At 28.6% G+C, this 25,564-nt stretch overlaps 2 protein-coding genes across 3 annotated transcripts in view; one reads left to right on the forward strand and one right to left on the reverse strand.

The window, feature by feature from the left end:
• GstS1 (Glutathione S transferase S1) overlaps positions 1-25,564 on the forward strand; it is a 491,998-nt gene that overhangs the window by 387,013 nt on the left and 79,421 nt on the right. The window lies entirely within an intron of this gene.
• On the reverse strand, positions 651-24,317 carry LOC135960049 (kalirin). Of its 2 annotated transcripts, XM_065511240.1 has the most exons (7): positions 23,918-24,308; positions 23,285-23,506; positions 19,204-19,537; positions 1,595-1,681; positions 1,426-1,530; positions 1,224-1,358; positions 651-1,161 (listed from the first exon to the last, which is right to left on the reverse strand). In XM_065511240.1, exons 1-7 carry the CDS (start codon positions 24,214-24,216, stop codon positions 712-714), a joined length of 1,632 nt encoding a protein of 543 aa, XP_065367312.1. In that variant the 5' UTR covers positions 24,217-24,308; the 3' UTR covers positions 651-711. The 2 variants fall into 2 exon arrangements, with proteins under 2 accessions (XP_065367312.1, XP_065367313.1); XM_065511241.1 differs by lacking the exon at positions 23,285-23,506 and having other exon boundaries at positions 23,918-24,317.

Here is a 25,564-nt window from a genome sequence, read left to right on the forward strand (position 1 = left end):
AATAATGCACTGATTTCTACTCACTTTTAAGGGTCTCTGTATATTCCTTAATTTCAGTTTTCAAAAACATGACCTTTTATAAATGTATATTTCTAAGATAAATAGAAATAACAGGTATTTGGTACTTTTTTAAAATACGAATCTTTTAGGTGAGAAAACGGGTAAACCAATAAACATAGTAACAAATTTTTAATCGTATTTTTTACTTATCAAAATATAACAAATATGAATTTGGTACTTTTTGGAAGTTCGAACCCTTAAGTGAGAATCTTGTAGACTAATAACTTTACTATAGGTAGATTTGTTACTGTTTTACTGTTAATTGGATGAGATCTTAGAAAATTAGCCTTGACATAAACCTAAATTGTGTCTCTACTAAGATAAAGTTTTCAGTTTATTGCTTTTATTGAAAGTTCATAACCTCGTCCTCTTATTTAATTAAATTTTAGCTCATTATTTTCTTAATATTTCTAACAAGTTTTGTAAATACCTAAGTAAACTCAAAATTTACTAAAAAGGCCCTTTAAAACATTGATACTTAAGCAAATAAAATCCTATTTTTTTAATACAATTTTCATCTACTGACGAATTGGTTTAACAAACCATAAAATAAACCAACAAAAAAAAAGAACACAAAATACAAAAATAAATATATTTAAAAGATAATAATTTAAGATCACTTTATTATAGAAAATGAAATCTAGTAAACTCTCACAAATAGTGCCAAATGTACCAAACAGCGAAAACTACACCCAAAATCAAATCCATGGGCAAAACCAGTTTGCCCTTCTGAGACTCTTCGATGCGAGAGTGTTCTATAATGCGGCGGGCACAGCGCAGCCATTGATTTATGGAAATGGATTCGGGTGAGGAGAATTCATATTCCTCCTTAATGGAACTATGACTATTCGAAGCACTGCCAGAGGAGCTAGAAGAGGCAGCCTTAGATAGTAGTGTTATACTCTTGGAGGTATTCAATTTTAACTCTATTAAATCCCAAGTATAATAGTGCTTAAAGGCTAGACGACGTTTGCGCACTTCGGTGCACAGCAGGCACTGATCGAAGAGGAAAACTTTGCAGTGGAATTTTTTACGCGATCTATGATTGTAGGCATCGAATTCGGTGGAGCGTCTAAATGAGCCCAGTAACTCAATGTTGAGCTGTAATAAAAAAAGTTTTAGGTAAAATTTAAATAATAATGTAAATTTAATTTGATAAGTACCTCGGTTGGTATTTCTTCTATGGAGAAAATTTCTTCTGATTGATTGACCACCTCTAAAAGGCGGCGCATGCGTGTCTCCAATTTACACAAGGAAGCCAAGACAGGCTTACAATTGATACCACTTTTGTAGAATTCCTAAAGTAAAAAGAAAATAGATTTGAAATTATTTCCAGTGATATAAATTTGTTAATAAATGACTTACATTAATTAACTGCTGCAACAATAGTGGATATCGGGTCAGTCTTTGTATGGGTTGTACTAGGAAACTATCAATGCCTAAGCGATCATTGATTTCATTTTGATAATTCTAAGAGAAATTTAAAATTTTGTTATTCGTTTGCAAGAATATTTTGTTATCAAATCAAGTTTACCTGGAAAAATTCACGATTATCTTTGCGCAATTCCAAAGATGTCTTCTTATGCATGGTAAAGGTAACATAGCAATAAAATTGATTTTTCTAAAAGGAAAAGCAATATAAATAATTAAAACCTTTTATTCAAACTTGAATTATTTAATACTAAATATTGGAAAACATTACAACTAGCTAACAAAGTCTTGAATACATTTTGAAAAGCCAACATGATTTCATATATCAACTTATCACGCCTTGTCTCATGGAATTGTTTTATATTTAAATTGTTAGTTTCCTTTCCAGCTTGTCTCCCTTAAAGTTCAGTGTTTTAACATAAGGTTGTAATCTTTCTATAATTTCCCTATGCAAATTTCTGTGGCCATATACAACTTTTTCCCTCTATTACTGCAAATAGAATTTATAACGTAATTTAGTCAAAATGCAAATATAGTTTTTGCACATTATAGTAAATACAAACTAAAATATGCAGAATCTATTCATAGATATGAAACATAAATTTTAAAAACAGTGGGAACTGAAAGTGTAAAACATATTCTGAAAACTATTTCCAACATTATATAAGAAAATATAGAAAATTGTTGTCGATTTAGACACAGTTTTCTATAGAAAATTGTTGTCGATTTAGACACAGTTTTCTATAGAAAATTGTTGTCGATTTAGACACAGTTTTCTATAGAAAATTGTTGTCGATTTAGACACAGTTTTCTATAGAAAATTGTTGTCGATTTAGACACAGTTTTCTATAGAAAATTGTTGTCGATTTAGACACAGTTTTCTATAGAAAATTGTTGTCGATTTAGACACAGTTTTCTATAGAAAATTTTTGTCGATTTAGACACAGTTTTCTATAGAAAATTGTTGTCGATTTAGACACAGTTTTCTATAGAAAATTTGTTGTCGATTTAGACACAGTTTTCTATAGAAAATTTGTTGTCGATTTAGACACAGTTTTCTATAGAAAATTTGTTGTCGATTTAGACACAGTTTTCTATAGAAAATTTGTTGTCGATTTAGACACAGTTTTCTATAGAAAATTTGTTGTCGATTTAGACACAGTTTTCTATAGAAAATTTGTTGTCGATTTAGACACAGTTTTCTATAGAAAATTTGTTGTCGATTTAGACACAGTTTTCTATAGAAAATTTGTTGTCGATTTAGACACAGTTTTCTATAGAAAATTTGTTGTCGATTTAGACACAGTTTTCTATAGAAAATTTGTTGTCGATTTAGACACAGTTTTCTATAGAAAATTTGTTGTCGATTTAGACACAGTTTTCTATAGAAAATTTGTTGTCGATTTAGACACAGTTTTCTATAGAAAATTTGTTGTCGATTTAGACACAGTTTTCTATAGAAAATTTGTTGTCGATTTAGACACAGTTTTCTATAGAAAATTTGTTGTCGATTTAGACACAGTTTTCTATAGAAAATTTGTTGTCGATTTAGACACAGTTTTCTATAGAAAATTTGTTGTCGATTTAGACACAATTTTCTATAGAAAATTTGTTGCCGATTTAGACACAATTTTCTATAGAAAATTATTGTCGATTTAGACACAATTTTCTATAGAAAATTATTGTCGATTTAGACACAATTTTCTATAGAAAATTATTGTCGATTTAGACACAATTTTCTATAGAAAATTATTGTCGATTTAGACACAATTTTCTATAGAAAATTATTGTCGATTTAGACACAATTTTCTATAGAAAATTATTGTCGATTTAGACACAATTTTCTATAGAAAATTATTGTCGATTTAGACACAATTTTCTATAGAAAATTATTGTCGATTTAGACACAATTTTCTATAGAAAATTATTGTCGATTTAGACACAATTTTCTATAGAAAATTATTGTCGATTTAGCCACAATTTTCTATAGAAAATTATTGTCGATTTAGACACAATTTTCTATAGAAAATTATTGTCGATTTAGACACAATTTTCTATAGAAAATTATTGTCGATTTAGACACAATTTTCTATAGAAAATTATTGTCGATTTAGACACAGTTTTCTATAGAAAATTTGTTGTCGATTTAGACACAGTTTTCTATAGAAAATTTGTTGTCGATTTAGACACAGTTTTCTATAGAAAATTTGTTGTCGATTTAGACACAGTTTTCTATAGAAAATTTGTTGTCGATTTAGACACAGTTTTCTATAGAAAATTTGTTGTCGATTTAGACACAGTTTTCTATAGAAAATTTGATGTCGATTTAGACACAGTTTTCTATAGAAAATTTGTTGCCGATTTAGACACAATTTTCTATAGAAAATTATTGTCGATTTAGACACAATTTTCTATAGAAAATTATTGTCGATTTAGACACAATTTTCTATAGAAAATTATTGTCGATGTAGACACAATTTTCTATAGAAAATTATTGTCGATTTAGACACAATTTTCTATAGAAAATTATTGTCGATTTAGACACAATTTTCTATAGAAAATTATTGTCGATTTAGACACAATTTTCTATAGAAAATTATTGTCGATTTAGCCACAATTTTCTATAGAAAATTATTGTCGATTTAGACACAATTTTCTATAGAAAATTATTGTCGATTTAGACACAATTTTCTATAGAAAATTATTGTCGATTTAGACACAATTTTCTATAGAAAATTATTGTCGATTTAGACACAATTTTCTATAGAAAATTATTGTCGATTTAGACACAATTTTCTATAGAAAATTATTGTCGATTTAGACACAATTTTCTATAGAAAATTATTGTCGATTTAGACACAATTTTCTATAGAAAATTATTGTCGATTTAGACACAATTTTCTATAGAAAATTATTGTCGATTTAGACACAATTTTCTATAGAAAATTATTGTCGATTTAGACACAACCCAGTATGCAACATTTCGAGTCAGTTCTTTTTATCGAACTTATTTCGAATTAAAATCGAAAATATGAATTTATTATGATGCTCTATCCAATCTACATTCTTTAGACTATCGTATTTTAATATTTTATAGAAATGGCGAATAATGTTCGAGTTTTTTTTTAATGTCAAATTTAATTTTTTCACAAATTGACAAATTCATATACATACATATTATTCTTTTGTCAATTTGTGAGAAAATAAAATTTTATTTCTTATCCTATCAATAACATATTCATAAAAATATAGTTTAACACGAAAAATGGATCGAAGACGTCTTAAAAGAAAAGCGCAGCTAATTATTGATGTTTTTTTTTGACAATTCGAATCTTCAAAATCAGCAAACATCAGAAATATGTGTAGAGCTTATTGCATTTGAAAACGAAAACACATCTAACGCAACATTATTGGATAATAATAAAGGTATTGAATATGCATTATTTCAAGAAGAAATTGCTCGATGGTATAAAGTATACGAAATTGTTCATATATTTAATCGAAATCGATTCATTTTAGAACATTTTAATACCGAAAAAGGTATAATATATCGATAAAAATTAGAATCAGAATAATAAACGATTTTCGACTCATTATCGCTCTGCACTCTACTTAGGAAAACACGCACATTCTCGACATTATATCGAAGTCGATATCGATCAAATTTTACGAAAAAATTATTCATTTTCGATATAACTTCGAATTATTTTGCATACTGGGAATTTTCTATAGAAAATTATTGTCGATTTAGACACGATTAAGAAAACTGTGTCTAAATCGTCAATAATTTTCTATAGAAAACTGTGTCTACAGAGACAACAATTTTCTATAGAAAACTGTGTCTAAATCGACAACAAATTTTCTATAGAAAACTGTGTCTAAATCGACAACAAATTTTCTATAGAAAACTGTGTCTAAATCGACAACAAATTTTCTATAGAAAACTGTGTCTAAATCGACAACAAATTTTCTATAGAAAACTGTGTCTAAATCGACAACAAATTTTCTATAGAAAACTGTGTCTAAATCGACAACAAATTTTCTATAGAAAACTGTGTCTAAATCGACAACAAATTTTCTATAGAAAACTGTGTCTAAATGGACAACAAATTTTCTATAGAAGACTGTGTCTAAATCGACAACAATTTTCTATAGAAGACTGTGTCTAAATCGACAACAATTTTCTATAGAAAACTGTGTCTAACTATAGAAAACGGTGTCTAAATCGACAACAAATTTTCTATAGAAAACTGTGTCTAAATCGACAACAAATTTTCTATAGAAGACTGTGTCTAAATCGACAACAATTTTCTATAGAAGACTGTGTCTAAATCGACAACAATTTTCTATAGAAAACTGTGTCTAACTATAGAAAACGGTGTCTAAATCGACAACAAATTTTCTATAGAAAACTGTGTCTAAATCGACAACAAATTTTCTATAGAAAACTGTGTCTAAATCGACAACAAATTTTCTATAGAAAACTGTGTCTAAATCGACAACAAATTTTCTATAGAAAACTGTGTCTAAATCGACAACAAATTTTCTATAGAAAATTATGTCTAAATCGACAATAATTTTCAATAGAAAACTGTGTCTAAATCGACAACAATTTTCTATAGAAAACTGTGTCTAAATCGACAACAATTTTCTATAGAAAACTGTGTCTAAATCGACAATAATTTTCTATAGAAAATTGTGTCTAAATCGACAATAATTTTCTATAGAACATTGTGTCTAAATCGACAATAATTTTCTATAGAAAATTGTGTCTAAATCGACAATAATTTTCTATAGAAAATTGTGTCTAAATCGACAATAATTTTCTATAGAAAATTGTGTCTAAATCGACAATAATTTTCTATAGAAAGTTGTGTCTAAATTGACAATAATTTTCTATAGAAAATTGTGTCTAAATCGACAATAAATCGACAAAAAAAAGAAAATTATTGTCGATTTAGACACAATTTTCTATAGAAAATTATTGTCGATTTAGACACAATTTTCTATAGAAAATTATTGTCGATTTAGACACAATTTTCTATAGAAAATTATTGTCGATTTAGACACAATTTTCTATAGAAAATTATTGTCGATTTAGACACAGTTTTCTATAGAAAATTATTGTCGATTTAGACACAATTTTCTATAGAAAATTATTGTCGATTTAGACACAATTTTCTATAGAAAATTATTGTCGAGTTAGACACAATTTTCTATAGAAAATTATTGTCGATTTAGACACAATTTTCTATAGAAAATTATTGTCGATTTAGACACAATTTTCTATAGAAAATTATTGTCGATTTAGACACAATTTTCTATAGAAAATTATTGTCGATTTAGACACAGTTTTCTATAGAAAATTGTTGTCGATTTAGACGCAGTTTTCTATAGAAAATTTGTTATCGATTATTGTCGATTTAGACACAAATTTCTATAGAAAATTGTTGCCTATTTAGACACAGTTTTCTATAGAAAATTATTGTCGATTTAGACACAGTTTTCTATAGAAAATTGTTGTTTATTTAGCAAATGTTTTCTATAGAAATTTATTCACTGTTTGGACTTAGTTTTCTTTAGAACATTTTTGATTTTCAGTGTATCTGCACATTGGGTGCATGTCGTACATATTGTGAACTACATTTGAACATATGTATATATAAATGTGTTTCTATCCATCTCTTGCATATTTCAAATACATGTGTTAAGATAACAGATTTATTGCTAAATACATATTTACATTTAAACCCTTTAAGGCAAGAAGAATAGTAGACAAAATTGCAATATTGACAATATGACAATATAAATGAGTTCATATGTTTGTATCTGGGTTCATATATGACTCTACGAGTATAAAATTTATAGTAAAAAATAAATGTAACTATAACAATCATCAGGTAGTTATGAAAGGAGTTTTCAAATGTGAGTAAAAAACCCAGTAGGAAATTTATACAGAATTATGATATCAATTCTGTTTATATTTTCAACACCGAGAGAAATAATATTGTTGTACAGGATATTAAACAATATTATAGTCACTGTAATTATTTATATGATAGCGGTAACCATATACATAATTACAGTGATTATATTATTGGTAAATAACTTGTAATCATGTTAAAATGATTGCTGTGATCATGCAATTTTGCTTTTAATATTGTAGAATATAATTTCTATCATTCTAATCCCCATTGGGTCTTCGTTTCCTCCCTTTAATAGTTAAACTATTATTTGCATTAAACATTTTTAAATGAAAATTACTACAAGCTCATTATTAATATAAAAAAATACACATTAAAAAGTGTATAATTTTCAATATAAAATTTTAATGAACTACATAAAATACATTTTTTTAAAATGATTAAATTTGTTATTTCAATAAAACAAAATAAACATAAATTAACACAATTAATGTGAAACCACGTTTGTTACTGCGGCGCAAATTTGTTGTGTCTGTTTTATGTAATTTTTTTTGTTTGTATTATTATTTGAAATATAATTTTGTATGCAGTGTATGTGAGTTTTTTCCCAATATTTCTTTGGAATTTTTGTTTTGTTTAACAAATTATTAGTTTTTTCCATATAACCCAAATAACACGCCTTAAACTGGAGTATGTGAGTTGAGTTTAAAGTAGAAAATATTGGCAAGACAATTTCGAAACTTTTTTCCTTTTTATTTCCAGATTACCGGGTTAGATTTTATGAGCTGACAGACAGTATTTGTTTATATTTACAAACTTTTTATGGAGTGATTAAGTGAAAAGGTCTTACTGGAATATACAATGATGTAAGTTTGTCATATTTATATTTAACCCTTTGACGCATATGGGACACCGGTTACCCTAAGGTTTAATATGAATTTTTCCCAAATACAGCATTATTTTGAGTTGCTAGTTACTCTAACCAAATATTTGCAAACAAAACTTAATTTTTATTTTCATTTTGGTGGAAGTACATACTTTTTTATAGAAAACTGTGTCTAAATCGACAACAAATTTTCTACAGAAAACTAAATCGACAACAAATTTTCTACAGAAAACTAAATCGAGAACAATTTTCTATAGAAAACTGTGTCTAAATAGACAACAATTTTCTATATAAAACTGTGTCTAAATAGACAACAATTTTCTATAGAAAACTGTGTCTAAATAGACAACAATTTTCTATAGAAAACTGTGTCTAAATAGACAACAATTTTCTATAGAAAACTGTGTCTAAATAGACAACAATTTTCTATAGAAAACTGTGTCTAAATAGACAACAATTTTCTATAGAAAACTGTGTCTAAATAGACAACAATTTTCTATAGAAAACTGTGTCTAAATAGACAACAATTTTCTATAGAAAACTGTGTCTAAATAGACAACAATTTTCTATAGAAAACTGTGTCTAAATAGACAACAATTTTCTATAGAAAACTGTGTCTAAATAGACAACAATTTTCTATAGAAAACTGTGTCTAAATAGACAACAATTTTCTATAGAAAACTGTGTCTAAATAGACAACAATTTTCTATAGAAAACTGTGTCTAAATAGACAACAATTTTCTATAGAAAACTGTGTCTAAATAGACAACAATTTTCTATAGAAAACTGTGTCTAAATAGACAACAATTTTCTATAGAAAACTGTGTCTAAATAGACAACAATTTTCTATAGAAAACTGTGTCTAAATAGACAACAATTTTCTATAGAAAACTGTGTCTAAATAGACAACAATTTTCTACAGAAAACTGTGTCTAAATAGACAACAATTTTCTACAGAAAACTGTGTCTAAATAGACAACAATTTTCTACAGAAAACTGTGTCTAAATAGACAACAATTTTCTATAGAAAACTGTGTCCAAATGGACAACAATTTTCTATAGAAAACTGTGTCCAAATGGACAACAATTTTCTATAGAAAACTGTGTCCAAATGGACAACAATTTTCTATAGAAAACTGTGTCCAAATGGACAACAATTTTCTATAGAAAACTGTGTCCAAATGGACAACAATTTTCTATAGAAAACTGTGTCCAAATGGACAACAATTTTCTATAGAAAACTGTGTCCAAATGGACAACAATTTTCTATAGAAAACTGTGTCCAAATGGACAACAATTTTCTATAGAAAACTGTGTCCAAATGGACAACAATTTTCTATAGAAAACTGTGTCCAAATGGACAACAATTTTCTATAGAAAACTGTGTCCAAATGGACAACAATTTTCTATAGAAAACTGTGTCCAAATGGACAACAATTTTCTATAGAAAACTGTGTCCAAATGGACAACAATTTTCTATAGAAAACTGTGTCCAAATGGACAACAATTTTCTATAGAAAACTGTGTCCAAATGGACAACAATTTTCTATAGAAAACTGTGTCCAAATGGACAACAATTTTCTATAGAAAACTGTGTCCAAATGGACAACAATTTTCTATAGAAAACTGTGTCCAAATGGACAACAATTTTCTATAGAAAACTGTGTCCAAATGGACAACAATTTTCTATAGAAAACTGTGTCCAAATGGACAACAATTTTCTATAGAAAACTGTGTCCAAATGGACAACAATTTTCTATAGAAAACTGTGTCCAAATGGACAACAATTTTCTATAGAAAACTGTGTCCAAATGGACAACAATTTTCTATAGAAAACTGTGTCCAAATGGACAACAATTTTCTATAGAAAACTGTGTCCAAATGGACAACAATTTTCTATAGAAAACTGTGTCCAAATGGACAACAATTTTCTATAGAAAACTGTGTCCAAATGGACAACAATTTTCTATAGAAAACTGTGTCCAAATGGACAACAATTTTCTATAGAAAACTGTGTCCAAATGGACAACAATTTTCTATAGAAAACTGTGTCCAAATGGACAACAATTTTCTATAGAAAACTGTGTCCAAATGGACAACAATTTTCTATAGAAAACTGTGTCCAAATGGACAACAATTTTCTATAGAAAACTGTGTCCAAATGGACAACAATTTTCTATAGAAAACTGTGTCCAAATGGACAACAATTTTCTATAGAAAACTGTGTCCAAATGGACAACAATTTTCTATAGAAAACTGTGTCCAAATGGACAACAATTTTCTATAGAAAACTGTGTCCAAATGGACAACAATTTTCTATAGAAAACTGTGTCCAAATGGACAACAATTTTCTATAGAAAACTGTGTCCAAATGGACAACAATTTTCTATAGAAAACTGTGTCCAAATGGACAACAATTTTCTATAGAAAACTGTGTCCAAATGGACAACAATTTTCTATAGAAAACTGTGTCCAAATGGACAACAATTTTCTATAGAAAACTGTGTCCAAATGGACAACAATTTTCTATAGAAAACTGTGTCCAAATGGACAACAATTTTCTATAGAAAACTGTGTCCAAATGGACAACAATTTTCTATAGAAAACTGTGTCCAAATGGACAACAATTTTCTATAGAAAACTGTGTCCAAATGGACAACAATTTTCTATAGAAAACTGTGTCCAAATGGACAACAATTTTCTATAGAAAACTGTGTCCAAATGGACAACAATTTTCTATAGAAAACTGTGTCCAAATGGACAACAATTTTCTATAGAAAACTGTGTCCAAATGGACAACAATTTTCTATAGAAAACTGTGTCCAAATGGACAACAATTTTCTATAGAAAACTGTGTCCAAATGGACAACAATTTTCTATAGAAAACTGTGTCCAAATGGACAACAATTTTCTATAGAAAACTGTGTCCAAATGGACAACAATTTTCTATAGAAAACTGTGTCCAAATGGACAACAATTTTCTATAGAAAACTGTGTCCAAATGGACAACAATTTTCTATAGAAAACTGTGTCCAAATGGACAACAATTTTCTATAGAAAACTGTGTCCAAATGGACAACAATTTTCTATAGAAAACTGTGTCCAAATGGACAACAATTTTCTATAGAAAACTGTGTCCAAATGGACAACAATTTTCTATAGAAAACTGTGTCCAAATGGACAACAATTTTCTATAGAAAACTGTGTCCAAATGGACAACAATTTTCTATAGAAAACTGTGTCCAAATGGACAACAATTTTCTATAGAAAACTGTGTCCAAATGGACAACAATTTTCTATAGAAAACTGTGTCCAAATGGACAATAATTTTCTATAGAAAACTGTGTCCAAATGGACAATAATTTTCTATAGAAAACTGTGTCCAAATGGACAATAATTTTCTATAGAAAACTGTGTCCAAATGGACAATAATTTTCTATAGAAAACTGTGTCCAAATGGACAATAATTTTCTATAGAAAACTGTGTCCAAATGGACAATAATTTTCTATAGAACACTGTGTCCAAATGGACAATAATTTTCTATAGAAAACTGTGTCCAAATGGACAATAATTTTCTATAGAAAACTGTGTCCAAATGGACAATAATTTTCTATAGAAAACTGTGTCCAAATGGACAACAATTTTCTATAGAAAACTGTGTCCAAATGGACAACAATTTTCTATAGAAAACTGTGTCCAAATGGACAACAATTTTCTATAGAAAACTGTGTCCAAATGGACAACAATTTTCTATAGAAAACTGTGTCCAAATGGACAACAATTTTCTATAGAAAACTGTGTCCAAATGGACAACAATTTTCTATAGAAAACTGTGTCCAAATGGACAACAATTTTCTATAGAAAACTGTGTCCAAATGGACAACAATTTTCTATAGAAAACTGTGTCCAAATGGACAACAATTTTCTATAGAAAACTGTGTCCAAATGGACAACAATTTTCTATAGAAAACTGTGTCCAAATGGACAACAATTTTCTATAGAAAACTGTGTCCAAATGGACAACAATTTTCTATAGAAAACTGTGTCCAAATGGACAACAATTTTCTATAGAAAACTGTGTCCAAATGGACAACAATTTTCTATAGAAAACTGTGTCCAAATGGACAACAATTTTCTATAGAAAACTGTGTCCAAATGGACAACAATTTTCTATAGAAAACTGTGTCCAAATGGACAACAATTTTCTATAGAAAACTGTGTCTAAATGGACAACAATTTTCTAAATAAAACTGTGTCTAAATCGACAACAATTTTCTAAATAAAACTGTGTCTAAATGGACAACAATATTTTAAATATTCTTCGCTCTGGAGTAGCAGTTCTCTGTAGAAAATTTATCGCTCTGAAGCAGCAGTTTTATATAGCTAATATTTCGCTGTTTCCTTGTTTAGTTTCATATTTAGGTTAATCTATAAAATACGTTAACAAACATTTTTAAATTTTCGAGCCTAAATTACATTGAGGAGGCCATTTCAAAACCTCAATTTTATTCCTGCTTGGATTTTTAAATAGTTTATGTAACTTATGAGCAAATTTAATTCCATGCAGGTGTTTAATTTCAAATTTCTATTCAGGCTGTTTCATAAAAACAAACTTCAATAAAATTATTCAAAAATTAATATAAACAATTGAACTATTTCTTTAATTTCGATTTGAGGCCATTCCTCATCCATCATTAGTATGCCAGACAGCAAATAACTCAACAAATTTTGAAAAATAACAAACACTGGCTGACATAAATGGCTTAAATGACAAATCACACCTTAACGTTTATTGGCTTGACTTCAATTTCAATTTTGTGTTTTTAAGGTGTGTGACGTAAAAAAATGTAAATTTAAGATTTTTTAGAGGCTTTTTATTTATATAATTTGCCAAAACATTAGACACATATTTCTAAATAAGTGCTGTTGTATGTCTGTCAAAAGAAATTATGTGTCTTGTTGTTCTCATGAGTCATACAAATTTGAAAATTTTCTTATAATTAAAATTTTAAAAGAATTTCTTTGGTTAATGCTAACGATCAACGAAAAATACAAAATTTATCTACAAGTTATCAACAAAACATTTGTCTTTATTCTTCATTCAGTTTTAGTTTTTGCTGGCTTTTTAAAGCAAACAAAACATTTTGATAGATGGTATTTTTTGTTTAGACCGAAATCATACCAAAAGCATTAATCCTCAAAATACTTGTTTCTTATGAAATTTTTATTCAAAGTCAATGCTTAAATTAATTTTGTTAAACATACACAATTTGCTTTTTTTATGTTTTTTTTTTTGCACAACAACGAATTTTTCATGAATTTGTATAAAATATGCTGTTTGAACACAAAAATGTTACCTGCTTTAAAATATTTGGGTGCAAAACGAAAAAGGTTTTCAACACATAAAGCAAAATGTTTAGAGTAAGGCCAACATAAGGCACGTGTGGCTAAACAGCCTGAAAAATTGTCTATAGAAAATTGTTCGCTGTTTTATAACAGTTTTCTATAGAAATTTTTTCGCTGTTTTTTATAGAAAATTTTCCGGTGTTTTATAACAGTTTTCTCTAGAACATCGTCCGCTGTTTTATAACAGTTTTCCCTAGAACATTGTTCTCTATTTTATAACAATTTTCTATAGAAAATTGTTCTCTATTTTATAACAATTTTCTATACAAAATTGTTCTCTATTTTATAACAATTTTCTATACAAAATTGTTCTCTGTTTTATAACAATTTTCTATAGAACATTGTTCTCTATTTTATAACAATTTTCTATAGAACATTGTCTCCATTTTATAACAATTTCCTATAGAACATTGTTCTCTATTTTATAAAAATTTTCTATAGAAAATTGTTCTCTATTTTATAAAAATTTTCTATAGAAAATTGTTCTCTATTTTATAAAAATTTTCTATAGAAAATTGTTCTCTATTTTATGAAAATTTTCTATAGAAAATTGTTCTCTATTTTATAAAAATTTTCTATAGAAAATTGTTCTCTGTTTTATAACAGTTTTCTATAGAAAATTGTTCTCTGTTTTATAACAGTTTTCTATAGAAAATTGTTCTCTGTTTTATAACAGTTTTCTATAGAAAATTGTTCTCTGTTTTATAACAGTTTTCTATAGAAAATTGTTCTCTATAGAAAATTGTTCTCTATTTTATAAAAATTTTCTATAGAAAATTGTTCTCTATTTTATGAAAATTTTCTCTATTTTATAACAGTTTTCTATAGAAAATTGTTCTCTGTTTTATAACAGTTTTCTATAGAAAATTGTTCTCTATTTTATAAAAATTTTCTATAGAAAATTGTTCTCTATTTTATGAAAATTTTCTATAGAAAATTGTTCTCTATTTTATGAAAATTTTCTATAGAAAATTGTTCTCTATTTTATGAAAATTTTCTATAGAAAATTGTTCTCTATTTTATAACAGTTTTCTATAGAAAATTGTTCTCTGTTTTATAACAGTTTTCTATACAAAATTTTTCTCTGTTTTATAACAGTTTTCTATACAAAATTTTTCTCTGTTTTATAACAGTTTTCTATACAAATTTTTTCTCTCTTTTATAACAGTTTTCTATACAAAATTTTTCTCTCTTTTATAACAGTTTTCTATAGAAAATTGTTTTCTCTTTTATAACAGTTTTCTATAGAAAATTGTTCTCTCTTTTATAACAGTTTCCTATAGAAAATTGTTCTCTCTTTTATAACAGTTTTCTATACAAAATTGTTCTCTCTTTTATAACAGTTTTCTATACAAAATTGTTCTCTCTTTTATAACAGTTTTCTATACAAAATTGTTCTCTCTTTTATTACAATTTTCTATAGAAAATTTTTTGCTGTTTTATAACAGTTTTCTATAGAAAATTGTCCGCTGTTTTACAACGGTTTTCTATAGAAAATTGGTCTATGTTTTACAACGGTTTTCTATAGAAAATTGGTCTATGTTTTGTAACAGCTTTCTATAGAAAACAGCTAATAAATCTGAACCTATATAAGAGGAATCATATTCTCAAAACCAACAAAAAACAATTATGAGGTCAGTTTAATTTAAATGTTGTCATTGTCAGTAGCAATTCTCCCTCACATTATTAAAATAATTTCAATAATTAATACAAAAACGTTTTAAATTCCTTACAAAACGAATTCTTGGAAATGAATATTTATTTCTTAAAATGACACCATTGCAATAAATTTACATACATAATCTTCAAATATAAAATTCAAAGTAGAACATGATCAGCTGAAATTCAATCATTTAAAACAAGTGATAATTGTTCCTACCAATATTTGATCACAAAGTACAACACTCCGATATTATACATATAAACAAATAATAAAAAAATATAAATAAATAAAAATTTACATATCAAACAAATATTGTATTTACGTCTAAATAGCAAATATTCGCTTGTCGAACTCTCTCGCTCTCTCTATCATAATCATTAATGTCATTTCAAAAATTTCAATTAGTCCCAGTCGTATACAAAATAGTCAGTTGAATAAAAGCTTCGCGTTTAAACTAAAATCTGACGTCATGCTTTTTTTAATTTTTATTAAAACTTTTTTTATTATCAAATTTGTTTAAGTGATTATTCAAAATTAACAAACCAATGTTTTTTTTATTTTTGTTTTTCATTGTAGTCTGGTGGTTTTTAAAACTCGCATACACAAATTCACACAATTGATCGTGGCAACAGATTTTGTTTTTCTGTTGTTTCTGATTTTTATGGGAGGTTTGTGTATTGCTATTGTTTTTGGGGCTGTATTTAAAATAATTAATATGGAGTGTATGTAATTTACATGCATGCCAGAGTATGACAGAGTCCGGGTAAAGCGATTCACTTACTTTTCTGTTTCGTATAAGTTTTAAATAGAAAATTGTTCCCTGTTTGGTATCAGTTTTCTATAGAAAATTGTTCTTCGTTTGGGATCAGTTTTCTATAGAAAATTGTTTTTCGTTTGGGATCGGTTTTCTATAGAAAATTGTTCCCTGTTTGGGATCAGTTTTCTATAGAAAATTGATCCCTGATTGGGACCAGTTTTCTATAGAAAATTGTTCCCTAATTGGGACCAGTTTTCTATAGAAAATTGTTCCCTATTTGGGATCAGTTTTCTATAGAAAATTGTTCCCTATTTGGGATCAGTTGTCTATAGAAAATTGTTCCCTATTTGGGATCAGTTTTCTATAGAAAATTGTTCCCTATTTGGGATCAGTTTTCTATAGAAAATTGTTCCCTATTTGGGATCAGTTTTCTATAGAAAATTGTTCCCTATTTGGGATCAGTTTTCTATAGAAAATTTTTCCCTATTTGGGATCAGTTTTCTATAGAAAATTTTTCCCTGTTAGGTATCAGTTTTCTATAGAAAATTGTTTGCTGTTTGGTAACGGTTTTCTATAGAAAATTGTTTGCTGTTTGGTAACAGTTTTCTATAGAAAATTGTTTGCTGTTTGGTAACAGTTTTCTATAGAAAATTGTTTGCTGTTTGGTAACAGTTTTCTATAGAAAATTGTTTGCTGTTTGGTAACAGTTTTCTATAGAAAATTGTTTGCTGTTTGGTAACAGTTTTCTATAGAAAATTGTTTGCTGTTTGGTAACAGTTTTCTATAGAAAATTGTTTGCTGTTTGGTAACAGTTTTCTATAGAAAATTGTTTGCTGTTTGGTAACAGTTTTCTATAGAAAATTGTTTGCTGTTTGGTAACAGTTTTCTATAGAAAATTGTTTGCTGTTTGGTAACAGTTTTCTATAGAAAATTGTTTGCTGTTTGGTAACAGTTTTCTATAGAAAATTGTTTGCTGTTTGGTAACAGTTTTCTATAGAAAATTGTTCAATGTTTGGTAACAGTTTTCTATAGAAAATTGTTCCCTGTTAGGGATCAGTTTTCTATAGAAAATTGTTCCCTGATTGGGATCAGTTTTCTTTAGAAAATTGTTGCCTGATTGGGATCAGTTTTCTTTAGAAAATTGTTGCCTGATTGGGATCAGTTTTCTTTAGAAAATTGTTGCCTGATTGGGATCAGTTTTCTTTAGAAAATTGTTGCCTGATTGGGATCAGTTTTCTTTAGAAAATTGTTGCCTGATTGGGATCAGTTTTCTTTAGAAAATTGTTGCCTGATTGGGATCAGTTTTCTATAGAAAATTGTTCCCTGATTGCGATCAGTTTTCTTTAGAAAATTGTTCCCCAATTGGGATCAGTTTTCTTTAGAAAATTGTTCCCCAATTGGGATCAGTTTGCTTTAGAAAATTGTTCCCCAATTGGGATCAGTTTGCTTTAGAAAATTGTTCCCCAATTGGGATCAGTTTGCTTTAGAAAATTGTTCCCCAATTGGGATCAGTTTTCTATAGAAAATTGTTCCCCAATTGGGATCAGTTTTCTATAGAAAATTGTTCCCTGTTAGTGATCAGTTTTCTATAGAAAATTGTTCCCTGTTAGGGATCAGTTTTCTATAGAAAATTGTTCCCTGTTAGGGATCAGTTTTCTATAGAAAATTTTTCCCTGATTGCGATCAGTTTTCTTTAGAAAATTGTTCCCCAATTGGGATCAGTTTTCTTTAGAAAATTGTTCCCCAATTGGGATCAGTTTTCTTTAGAAAATTGTTCCCCAATTGGGATCAGTTTTCTTTAGAAAATTGTTCCCCAATTGGGATCAGTTTTCTTTAGAAAATTGTTCCCCAATTGGGATCAGTTTTCTTTAGAAAATTGTTCCCCAATTGGGATCAGTTTGCTTTAGAAAATTGTTCCCCAATTGGGATCAGTTTTCTATAGAAAATTGTTCCCCAATTGGGATCAGTTTTCTATAGAAAATTGGCGACAATTTTCTATAGAAAAGTGATCCCAAACAGGGGAAAATTTTCTATAGAAAATAGTTCCCTGTTTGTGATCAGTTTTCTATAGAAAATAGTTCCCTGTTTGTGATCCGTTTTCTATAGAAAATTGTGCTCTGTTTGGTAACAGTTTTCTATAGAAAATTGTTCTCAGCTTAGTAAAAGTTTTCTATATAAAATTGTTCTCTGCTTAGTAAATGTTTTCTATATAAAATTGTTCTTTCTTTAGCCACAGTTTGAATAGAAAATTATTGATTAGTTAGTTCTAGTTTTCTATGGAAAATTGCTGGCAATTTCCGGTCTACAATTCTCTGTTACGTCTCTGTTCTCTTACACACATTTTCTATTTTTAGAAAATTATTAATATAGAATAAATAATTTAGAATTAACAAAGTGTAGAACATTGTGTGTACTAGCAAAATAATTAAATAATAATAACATTTATAGTTTCTTATCATGAACGTGAATTCCCTAGAATTCTATTGAAAGTATAATCAAATTGTCATTGCCATAAAGCAAACAAACACAGCCAGTTTAATCAGTTTTAAATTCACACAATTACCAACAATTATTAAACAATATTGAATAAATATTATTGGATTCCACTCCAAAGAAATAAATTATGCACAATGCCATTTTATGAGTTGCTGGTTTGAGTTTTTGCAATTGCAAAGTCAGGCCAAGAGGAAATTATAATTAACAGTGAGCAAGAAAAGTATATAGACGACAGCCTTTCTTAAAAAATATTAGCTGATTGTCTAGGCTCAAGTTCTCAATAGCAATTGAAATCGAAATCTGACAATTAATTCCTTTCAACTTCTGCTATTCTATGTATTCAAAACAGTAGAAGAATATGTCATTCCATTAATGTATTCTAACCATATGAGCAGCATTTGAAAAAAAAAAATCACACACAAATGAAGCTCATTTAGCCATATTTAGCAACAGGTGTTAAATTATAAAGCAAATAATAAATATTCCAACCAAAAACAAAAATTAACAAAGTGTTTTTTTTATAAATAAAGCAACACAAATTATAAAAATTAATACATTTTTAAAAAGTATTCAACTTACATCAATTGATTGAGCCATTTCATCAAACATACTCTTCAAATCTCTTTGATTTCTTAACATTAAGGGCAGTATTTCTTTCTCATGTAACTCCAATATTTCCTTTATATTGCCCAGCAATTGCTGCTGTTTGTCATCGCCTTTTAAGGCCTCCGGCAATTGATCGTATTTCTGTAGGGCACCATAATTTTTAAGGCCCTTCTTAAGGTTATTCACATAATTTCCTTCGGTTTGTAGGAATTCATCGATAATGTAACTGATTTTTTTCGATGCATAAATTTCGCTTTGATCGCAGGGGAAGAGATTTTCCAAAGAGATGGTGTCCTCATCTTCGTGACTAAATAAAAGGTGGAGTGAAACAAAATTTTACTAAATTTCCTTAAAAGAGTCTTATAATAAGGTGACCAGAGGAGATTTAGGAACTCTGGATTTTCTATAGAAAATTATTCGATGTTTAGCAGCAGTTATCAGCAGTTTTCGAAGAGCCAGCAGTTTTCTATAGAAAATTATTCGCTCGAAGAGCCAGCAGTTTTCTGTAGAAAATTGTTCGCTCGAAGAGCCAGCAGTTTTCTATAGAAAATTGTTCGCTCGAAAAGCCAGCAGTTTTCTATAGAAAATTGTTCGATCGAAGAGCCAGCAGTTTTCTATAGAAAATTGTTCGCTCTTGTGCCAGTAGTTTTCTATAGAAAATTGTTTGCTCTGCAGCAGCAGTTTTCTATAAAAAATTGTTCTCTGTTTAGCAACAGTTTTCTATAGAAAATTGTTCTCTGTTTAGCAACAGTTTTCCATAGAAAATTGTTCGCTCTTGAGCCAGCAGTTTTCTATAGAAAATTGTTCGCCCGTGAGCCAGCAGTTTTCTATAGAAAATTGTTCGCCCGTGAGCCAGCAGTTTTCTATAGAAAATTGTTCCCTGTTTGGTAACATTTTTCTATAGAAAATTGTTCCCTGTTTGGTAACATTTTTCTATAGAAAATTGTTCCCTGTTTGGTAACATTTTTCTATAGAAAATTGTTCCCTGTTTGGTAACATTTTTCTATAGAAAATTGTTCCCTGTTTGGTAAAAGTTTTCTATAGAAAATTGTTCCCTGTTTGGTAAAAGTTTTCTATAGAAAATTGTTCCCTGTTTGGTAACAGTTTTCTATAGAAAATTGTTCCCTGTTTGGTAACAGTTTTCTATAGAAAATTGTTCCCTGTTTGGTAACAGTTTTCTATAGAAAATTGTTCCCTGTTTGGTAACAGTTTTCTATAGAAAATTGTTCCCTGTTTGGTAACAGTTTTCTATAGAAAATTGTTCCCTGTTTGGTAACAGTTTTCTATAGAAAATTGTTCTCTTTTTAGCAGCAGTTTTCTATAGAAAATTGTTCTCCTTTTAGCAGCAGTTTTCTACAGAAAATTGTTCTCTTTTTAGCAGCAGTTTTCTACAGAAAATTATTCTCTGTTTAGCAGCAGTTTTCTATAGAAAATTGTTCTCTGTTTATCAGCAGTTTTCTATAGAAAATTGTTCCCTGTTTGGTAACAGTTTTCTATAGAAAATTTTTCCCTGTTTGGTAACAGTTTTCTATAGAAAATTGTTCCCTTTTTGGTAACAGTTTTCTATAGAAAATTGTTCCCTGTTTGGTAACAGTTTTCTATAGAAAATTGTTCCCTGTTTGGTAACAGTTTTCTATAGAAAATTGTTCCCTGTTTGGTAACAGTTTTCTATAGAAAATTGTTCCCTGTTTGGTAACAGTTTTCTATAGAAAATTGTTCCCTGTTTGGTAACAGTTTTCTATAGAAAATTGTTCCCTGTTTGTTAACAGTTTTCTATAGAAAATTGTTCTCTTTTTAGCAGCAGTTTTCTACAGAAAATTGTTCTCTGTTTAGCAACAGTTTTCTATAGAAAATGGTTCTCTCTTTAGCAGCAGTTTTCTATAGAAAATTGTTCTCTGTTTAGCAGCAGTTTTCTATAGAAAATTGTTCTCTGGTTAGCAGCAGTTTTCTTTAGAAAATTGTTCTCTGTTTAGCAGCAGTTTTCTATAGAAAATTGTTCTCTGTTTAGCAGCAGTATTCTATAGAAAATTGTTCTCTGATTAGCAGCAGTTTTCAATAGAAAATTGTTCGCTCTTTAGCAGCAGTTTTCTATAGAAAATTGTTCTCTGTTTAGCAGCAGTTTTCAATAGAAAATTGTTCTCTCTTTAGCAGCAGTTTTCAATAGAAAATTGTTCTCTCTTTAGCATAATTGATTATGAAGATTTGTGGCTACTTTTCATTAAAATAACCCCTCTCTGGTCACCTTATTTTCAATATTTTAAACAAATTTTTTTAAAATTTTTTTTAATAAAATAAATGATTTTGTCTATAGAAAATTGTTCGCTCTTGTGCCAGTAGTTTTCTATAGAAAATTGTTTGCTCTGCAGCAGCAGTTTTCTATAGAAAATTGTTCTCTGTTTAGCAACAGTTTTCTATAAAAAATTGTTCTCTGTTTAGCAACAGTTTTCTATAGAAAATTGTTCTCTGTTTAGCAACAGTTTTCCATAGAAAATTGTTCGCTCTTGAGCCAGCAGTTTTCTATAGAAAATTGTTCGCCCGTGAGCCAGCAGTTTTCTATAGAAAATTGTTCGCCCGTGAGCCAGCAGTTTTCTATAGAAAATTGTTCCCTGTTTGGTAACATTTTTCTATAGAAAATTGTTCCCTGTGTGGTAACATTTTTCTATAAAAAATTGTTCCCTGTTTGGTAACATTTTTCTATAGAAAATTGTTCCCTGTTTGGTAACATTTTTCTATAGAAAATTGTTCCCTGTTTGGTAAAAGTTTTCTATAGAAAATTGTTCCCTGTTTGGTAAAAGTTTTCTATAGAAAATTGTTCCCTGTTTGGTAAAAGTTTTCTATAGAAAATTGTTCCCTGTTTGGTAACAGTTTTCTATAGAAAATTGTTCCCTGTTTGGTAACAGTTTTCTATAGAAAATTGTTCCCTGTTTGGTAACAGTTTTCTATAGAAAATTGTTCCCTGTTTGGTAACAGTTTTCTATAGAAAATTGTTCCCTGTTTGGTAACAGTTTTCTATAGAAAATTGTTCCCTGTTTGGTAACAGTTTTCTATAGAAAATTGTTCTCTTTTTAGCAGCAGTTTTCTATAGAAAATTGTTCTCCTTTTAGCAGCAGTTTTCTACAGAAAATTGTTCTCTTTTTAGCAGCAGTTTTCTACAGAAAATTATTCTCTGTTTAGCAGCAGTTTTCTATAGAAAATTGTTCTCTGTTTATCAGCAGTTTTCTATAGAAAATTGTTCCCTGTTTGGTAACAGTTTTCTATAGAAAATTTTTCCCTGTTTGGTAACAGTTTTCTATAGAAAATTGTTCCCTTTTTGGTAACAGTTTTCTATAGAAAATTGTTCCCTGTTTGGTAACAGTTTTCTATAGAAAATTGTTCCCTGTTTGGTAACAGTTTTCTATAGAAAATTGTTCCCTGTTTGGTAACAGTTTTCTATAGAAAATTGTTCCCTGTTTGTTAACAGTTTTCTATAGAAAATTGTTCTCTTTTTAGCAGCAGTTTTCTACAGAAAATAGTTCTCTGTTTAGCAACAGTTTTCTATAGAAAATGGTTCTCTCTTTAGCAGCAGTTTTCTATAGAAAATTGTTCTCTGTTTAGCAGCAGTTTTCTATAGAAAATTGTTCTCTGGTTAGCAGCAGTTTTCTTTAGAAAATTGTTCTCTGTTTAGCAGCAGTTTTCTATAGAAAATTGTTCTCTGTTTAGCAGCAGTTTTCTATAGAAAATTGTTCTCTGTTTAGCAGCAGTATTCTATAGAAAATTGTTCTCTGATTAGCAGCAGTTTTCAATAGAAAATTGTTCGCTCTTTAGCAGCAGTTTTCTATAGAAAATTGTTCTCTGTTTAGCAGCAGTTTTCAATAGAAAATTGTTCTCTCTTTAGCAGCAGTTTTCAATAGAAAATTGTTCTCTCTTTAGCATAATTGATTATGAAGATTTGTGGCTACTTTTCATTAAAATAACCCCTCTCTGGTCACCTTATTTTCAATATTTTAAACAAATTTTTTTAAAATTTTTTTTAATAAAATAAATGATTTTGTTTGCAATAAAAAATGAAACTTACTATTCATCACTTAAATTATCGGGCAGACTGGAGTTATGATGGGATGTTGGAATGCTAACACCGTTACCATTAAACAGGTAACTCACCGAATTACGAACATTTAAGGGATACGAAGAAGCTGTTGGTGATAAAGATGAAAGCGAAAACGATGACAATAAAGGTGGTAGGGGTGGTGGAGGAGGTGGCGAAGTTGGCAATGATGACGTTGAAGTTAATGAACCACTTTAATGATGATAATAATAATATAAAAAAAATAAATAAATAAACAAAAACAATAAACAAATCAAGAAAACAATTAACAAACAAGATTTTTTTTAATATTATTTAATAAAAAAATTATTGTTCATAGAAAGCAAACAAGATTTTTTAAACATGTTGTTCCAGTAATTTTTTATAAATAACAAAATTATCTTATCTTTGTGTTTATACCCAGAATTTGTTGAAATTTGTTTTTAAAAGCATGCAATTTATTTTTATAAATTATTAAAAATTAATGTTTTGCTAAATTAAATTCAACAAACACATGTTGCAAATTAAACCCCCAAAAAACACATTCACAAAACTCAACAATAATAAATTCATTTTAAATTTGAAATTCTTTCAATTTTTTTTTTTTTAAATTTTGACACATACTTTTCAATTTGTTCACTTTGTTGTTTTTGTAATTTGCCATTAGTTGCTGCTGCTGTTATTGTTGTAGTATTAGAATCATTTGTTGTAGAATCATTAGATATCAACGATTTTAATTCACTTAGTTTTAACGATTTTCTCACTTCATTATTATCACTTTTTTGCGGTAATGTCGCCACCGCCGTTTTATCTTCCAGTGACGCCCATAAAACGTTTAAAATTTGCACCAAAACAATGGCCACCACCGTAAAACCGACGGTGAATATATCAAACCAGGTTATATTAATTAAACCGTATAACATTTTGTATTTTTTTTTGTTCTTTCTTTATTTTTCTTAATAATTAATCATTACTTTTATTAGTTAATTATTTCTTAAAATCAAATTATTATTGTGTTTTAAATTTATTAAATTTTTTTTTAGTTTGTTAATTGTTTTTAAAACCCGCGCGTCATTATCGTTTGTTTTGTATTGGAAATCGCAAACTCAACTGATCGTTTTTTTCAAAATTTTGTTTACCAACAATTCTAATTGTGACAAAATGTAGCTTTTTTCATGGGGGGGCTTTTTACTAGCAAACACAGTTTTTTTTTATTGGTGGCAATAAAAGTTTTAAGTGCTCTTAACTTAAGAGAGAGTAAAGCGATGTTAAAAAGAGAACCATATTAAGGTGATCATTAATACACACTGGGACCTATTATTAAAAAAAATAAATGTTAATAATGTTTAATTTACTTATTTAATTTAAAACAAGTAAGAAAGTATGGTCGGTCAAGCCCGACCATATAATACCCTACACTAAGTAAAAGAGTAAAAACATTTTTCTTTTATAATTTAAATAATTTATATTTTTGAGTGATTTTCGGAAGTGGGCCTTATATGGGGGCTATGACCAATTATGGACCGATCACCATGAAATTAAGTCGTGTGATTTATGTCTATATGAAAGTTTACTATGTTGAATTTTGTGAGTATACCAATTTATGCACGTTAAAGTGATTTTCGGAAGGTCTATATGGGAGCTATGACTAATTACGGACCGATCGTAACAAAATTTGGTGATATGAATTTTGTATATATAAAACTTATTTGGAGCGCAATTTGTGGAGATACATATATAAATTAAACATTTATGACCGATAAAGTCCAATTTCGAGAGGACATTTGTATGGGGGCTAGGTGAAATAATGGACCGATTTCAGCCAGTTTCAATATACTTGGTCCTTGAGCCGAAAAAATAATATGTACCGAATTTCATCGAAATATCTTCAAAATTGCGACCTGTACTCTGCGCACAAGGAAGTAATTCTAAGTCGATCGGTATACTTTAAGATGGGTGTTAGACTAATATTTTTGGGCGCTACAAACATCTGCACAAACGCATAATTCCCTCCCCACTATGGTGGTGTAGGGTATAAAAAGTGCCGCTGAATTACACCGGTTGCTCGCCAAAGCTTATGGTGATTGTGTTCCATCGGTTTCAGCGAGCGAGAGATGGTTTATGCGGTTCCGAAGTGACGATTTTGAAGATTGTTGTCAAACGTAACAAAAGCTTGCATAATCATTGGGAGCTACTTAAGCAGCTATTTCAAAACGTTTGTGAGCAGCAGTATTCATCCAAAGGTAGGGATATTTGGTACCATACGAATTG

The sequence above is a fragment of the Calliphora vicina genome, chromosome 5 (genome assembly GCF_958450345.1).
Source record: "Calliphora vicina chromosome 5, idCalVici1.1, whole genome shotgun sequence".
NCBI lineage: Eukaryota > Metazoa > Arthropoda > Insecta > Diptera > Calliphoridae > Calliphora > Calliphora vicina.

What these genes read in the sequence shown, in the direction of transcription:
- LOC135960049 (XM_065511240.1), bottom strand. Translation starts at nt 24,216, where the DNA reads ATGTTATACGGTTTAATTAATATAACCTGGTTTGATATATTCACCGTC. An exon ending in CAAAGTGAACAAATTGAAAA is followed by an intron (nt 23,507 to 23,917) that starts GTATGTGTCAAA and finishes TCATCATTAAAG; the next exon opens with TGGTTCATTAACTTCAACGT. An exon ending in TAGAAGAAATACCAACCGAG is followed by an intron (nt 1,162 to 1,223) that starts GTACTTATCAAA and finishes TTTTTATTACAG; the next exon opens with CTCAACATTGAGTTACTGGG.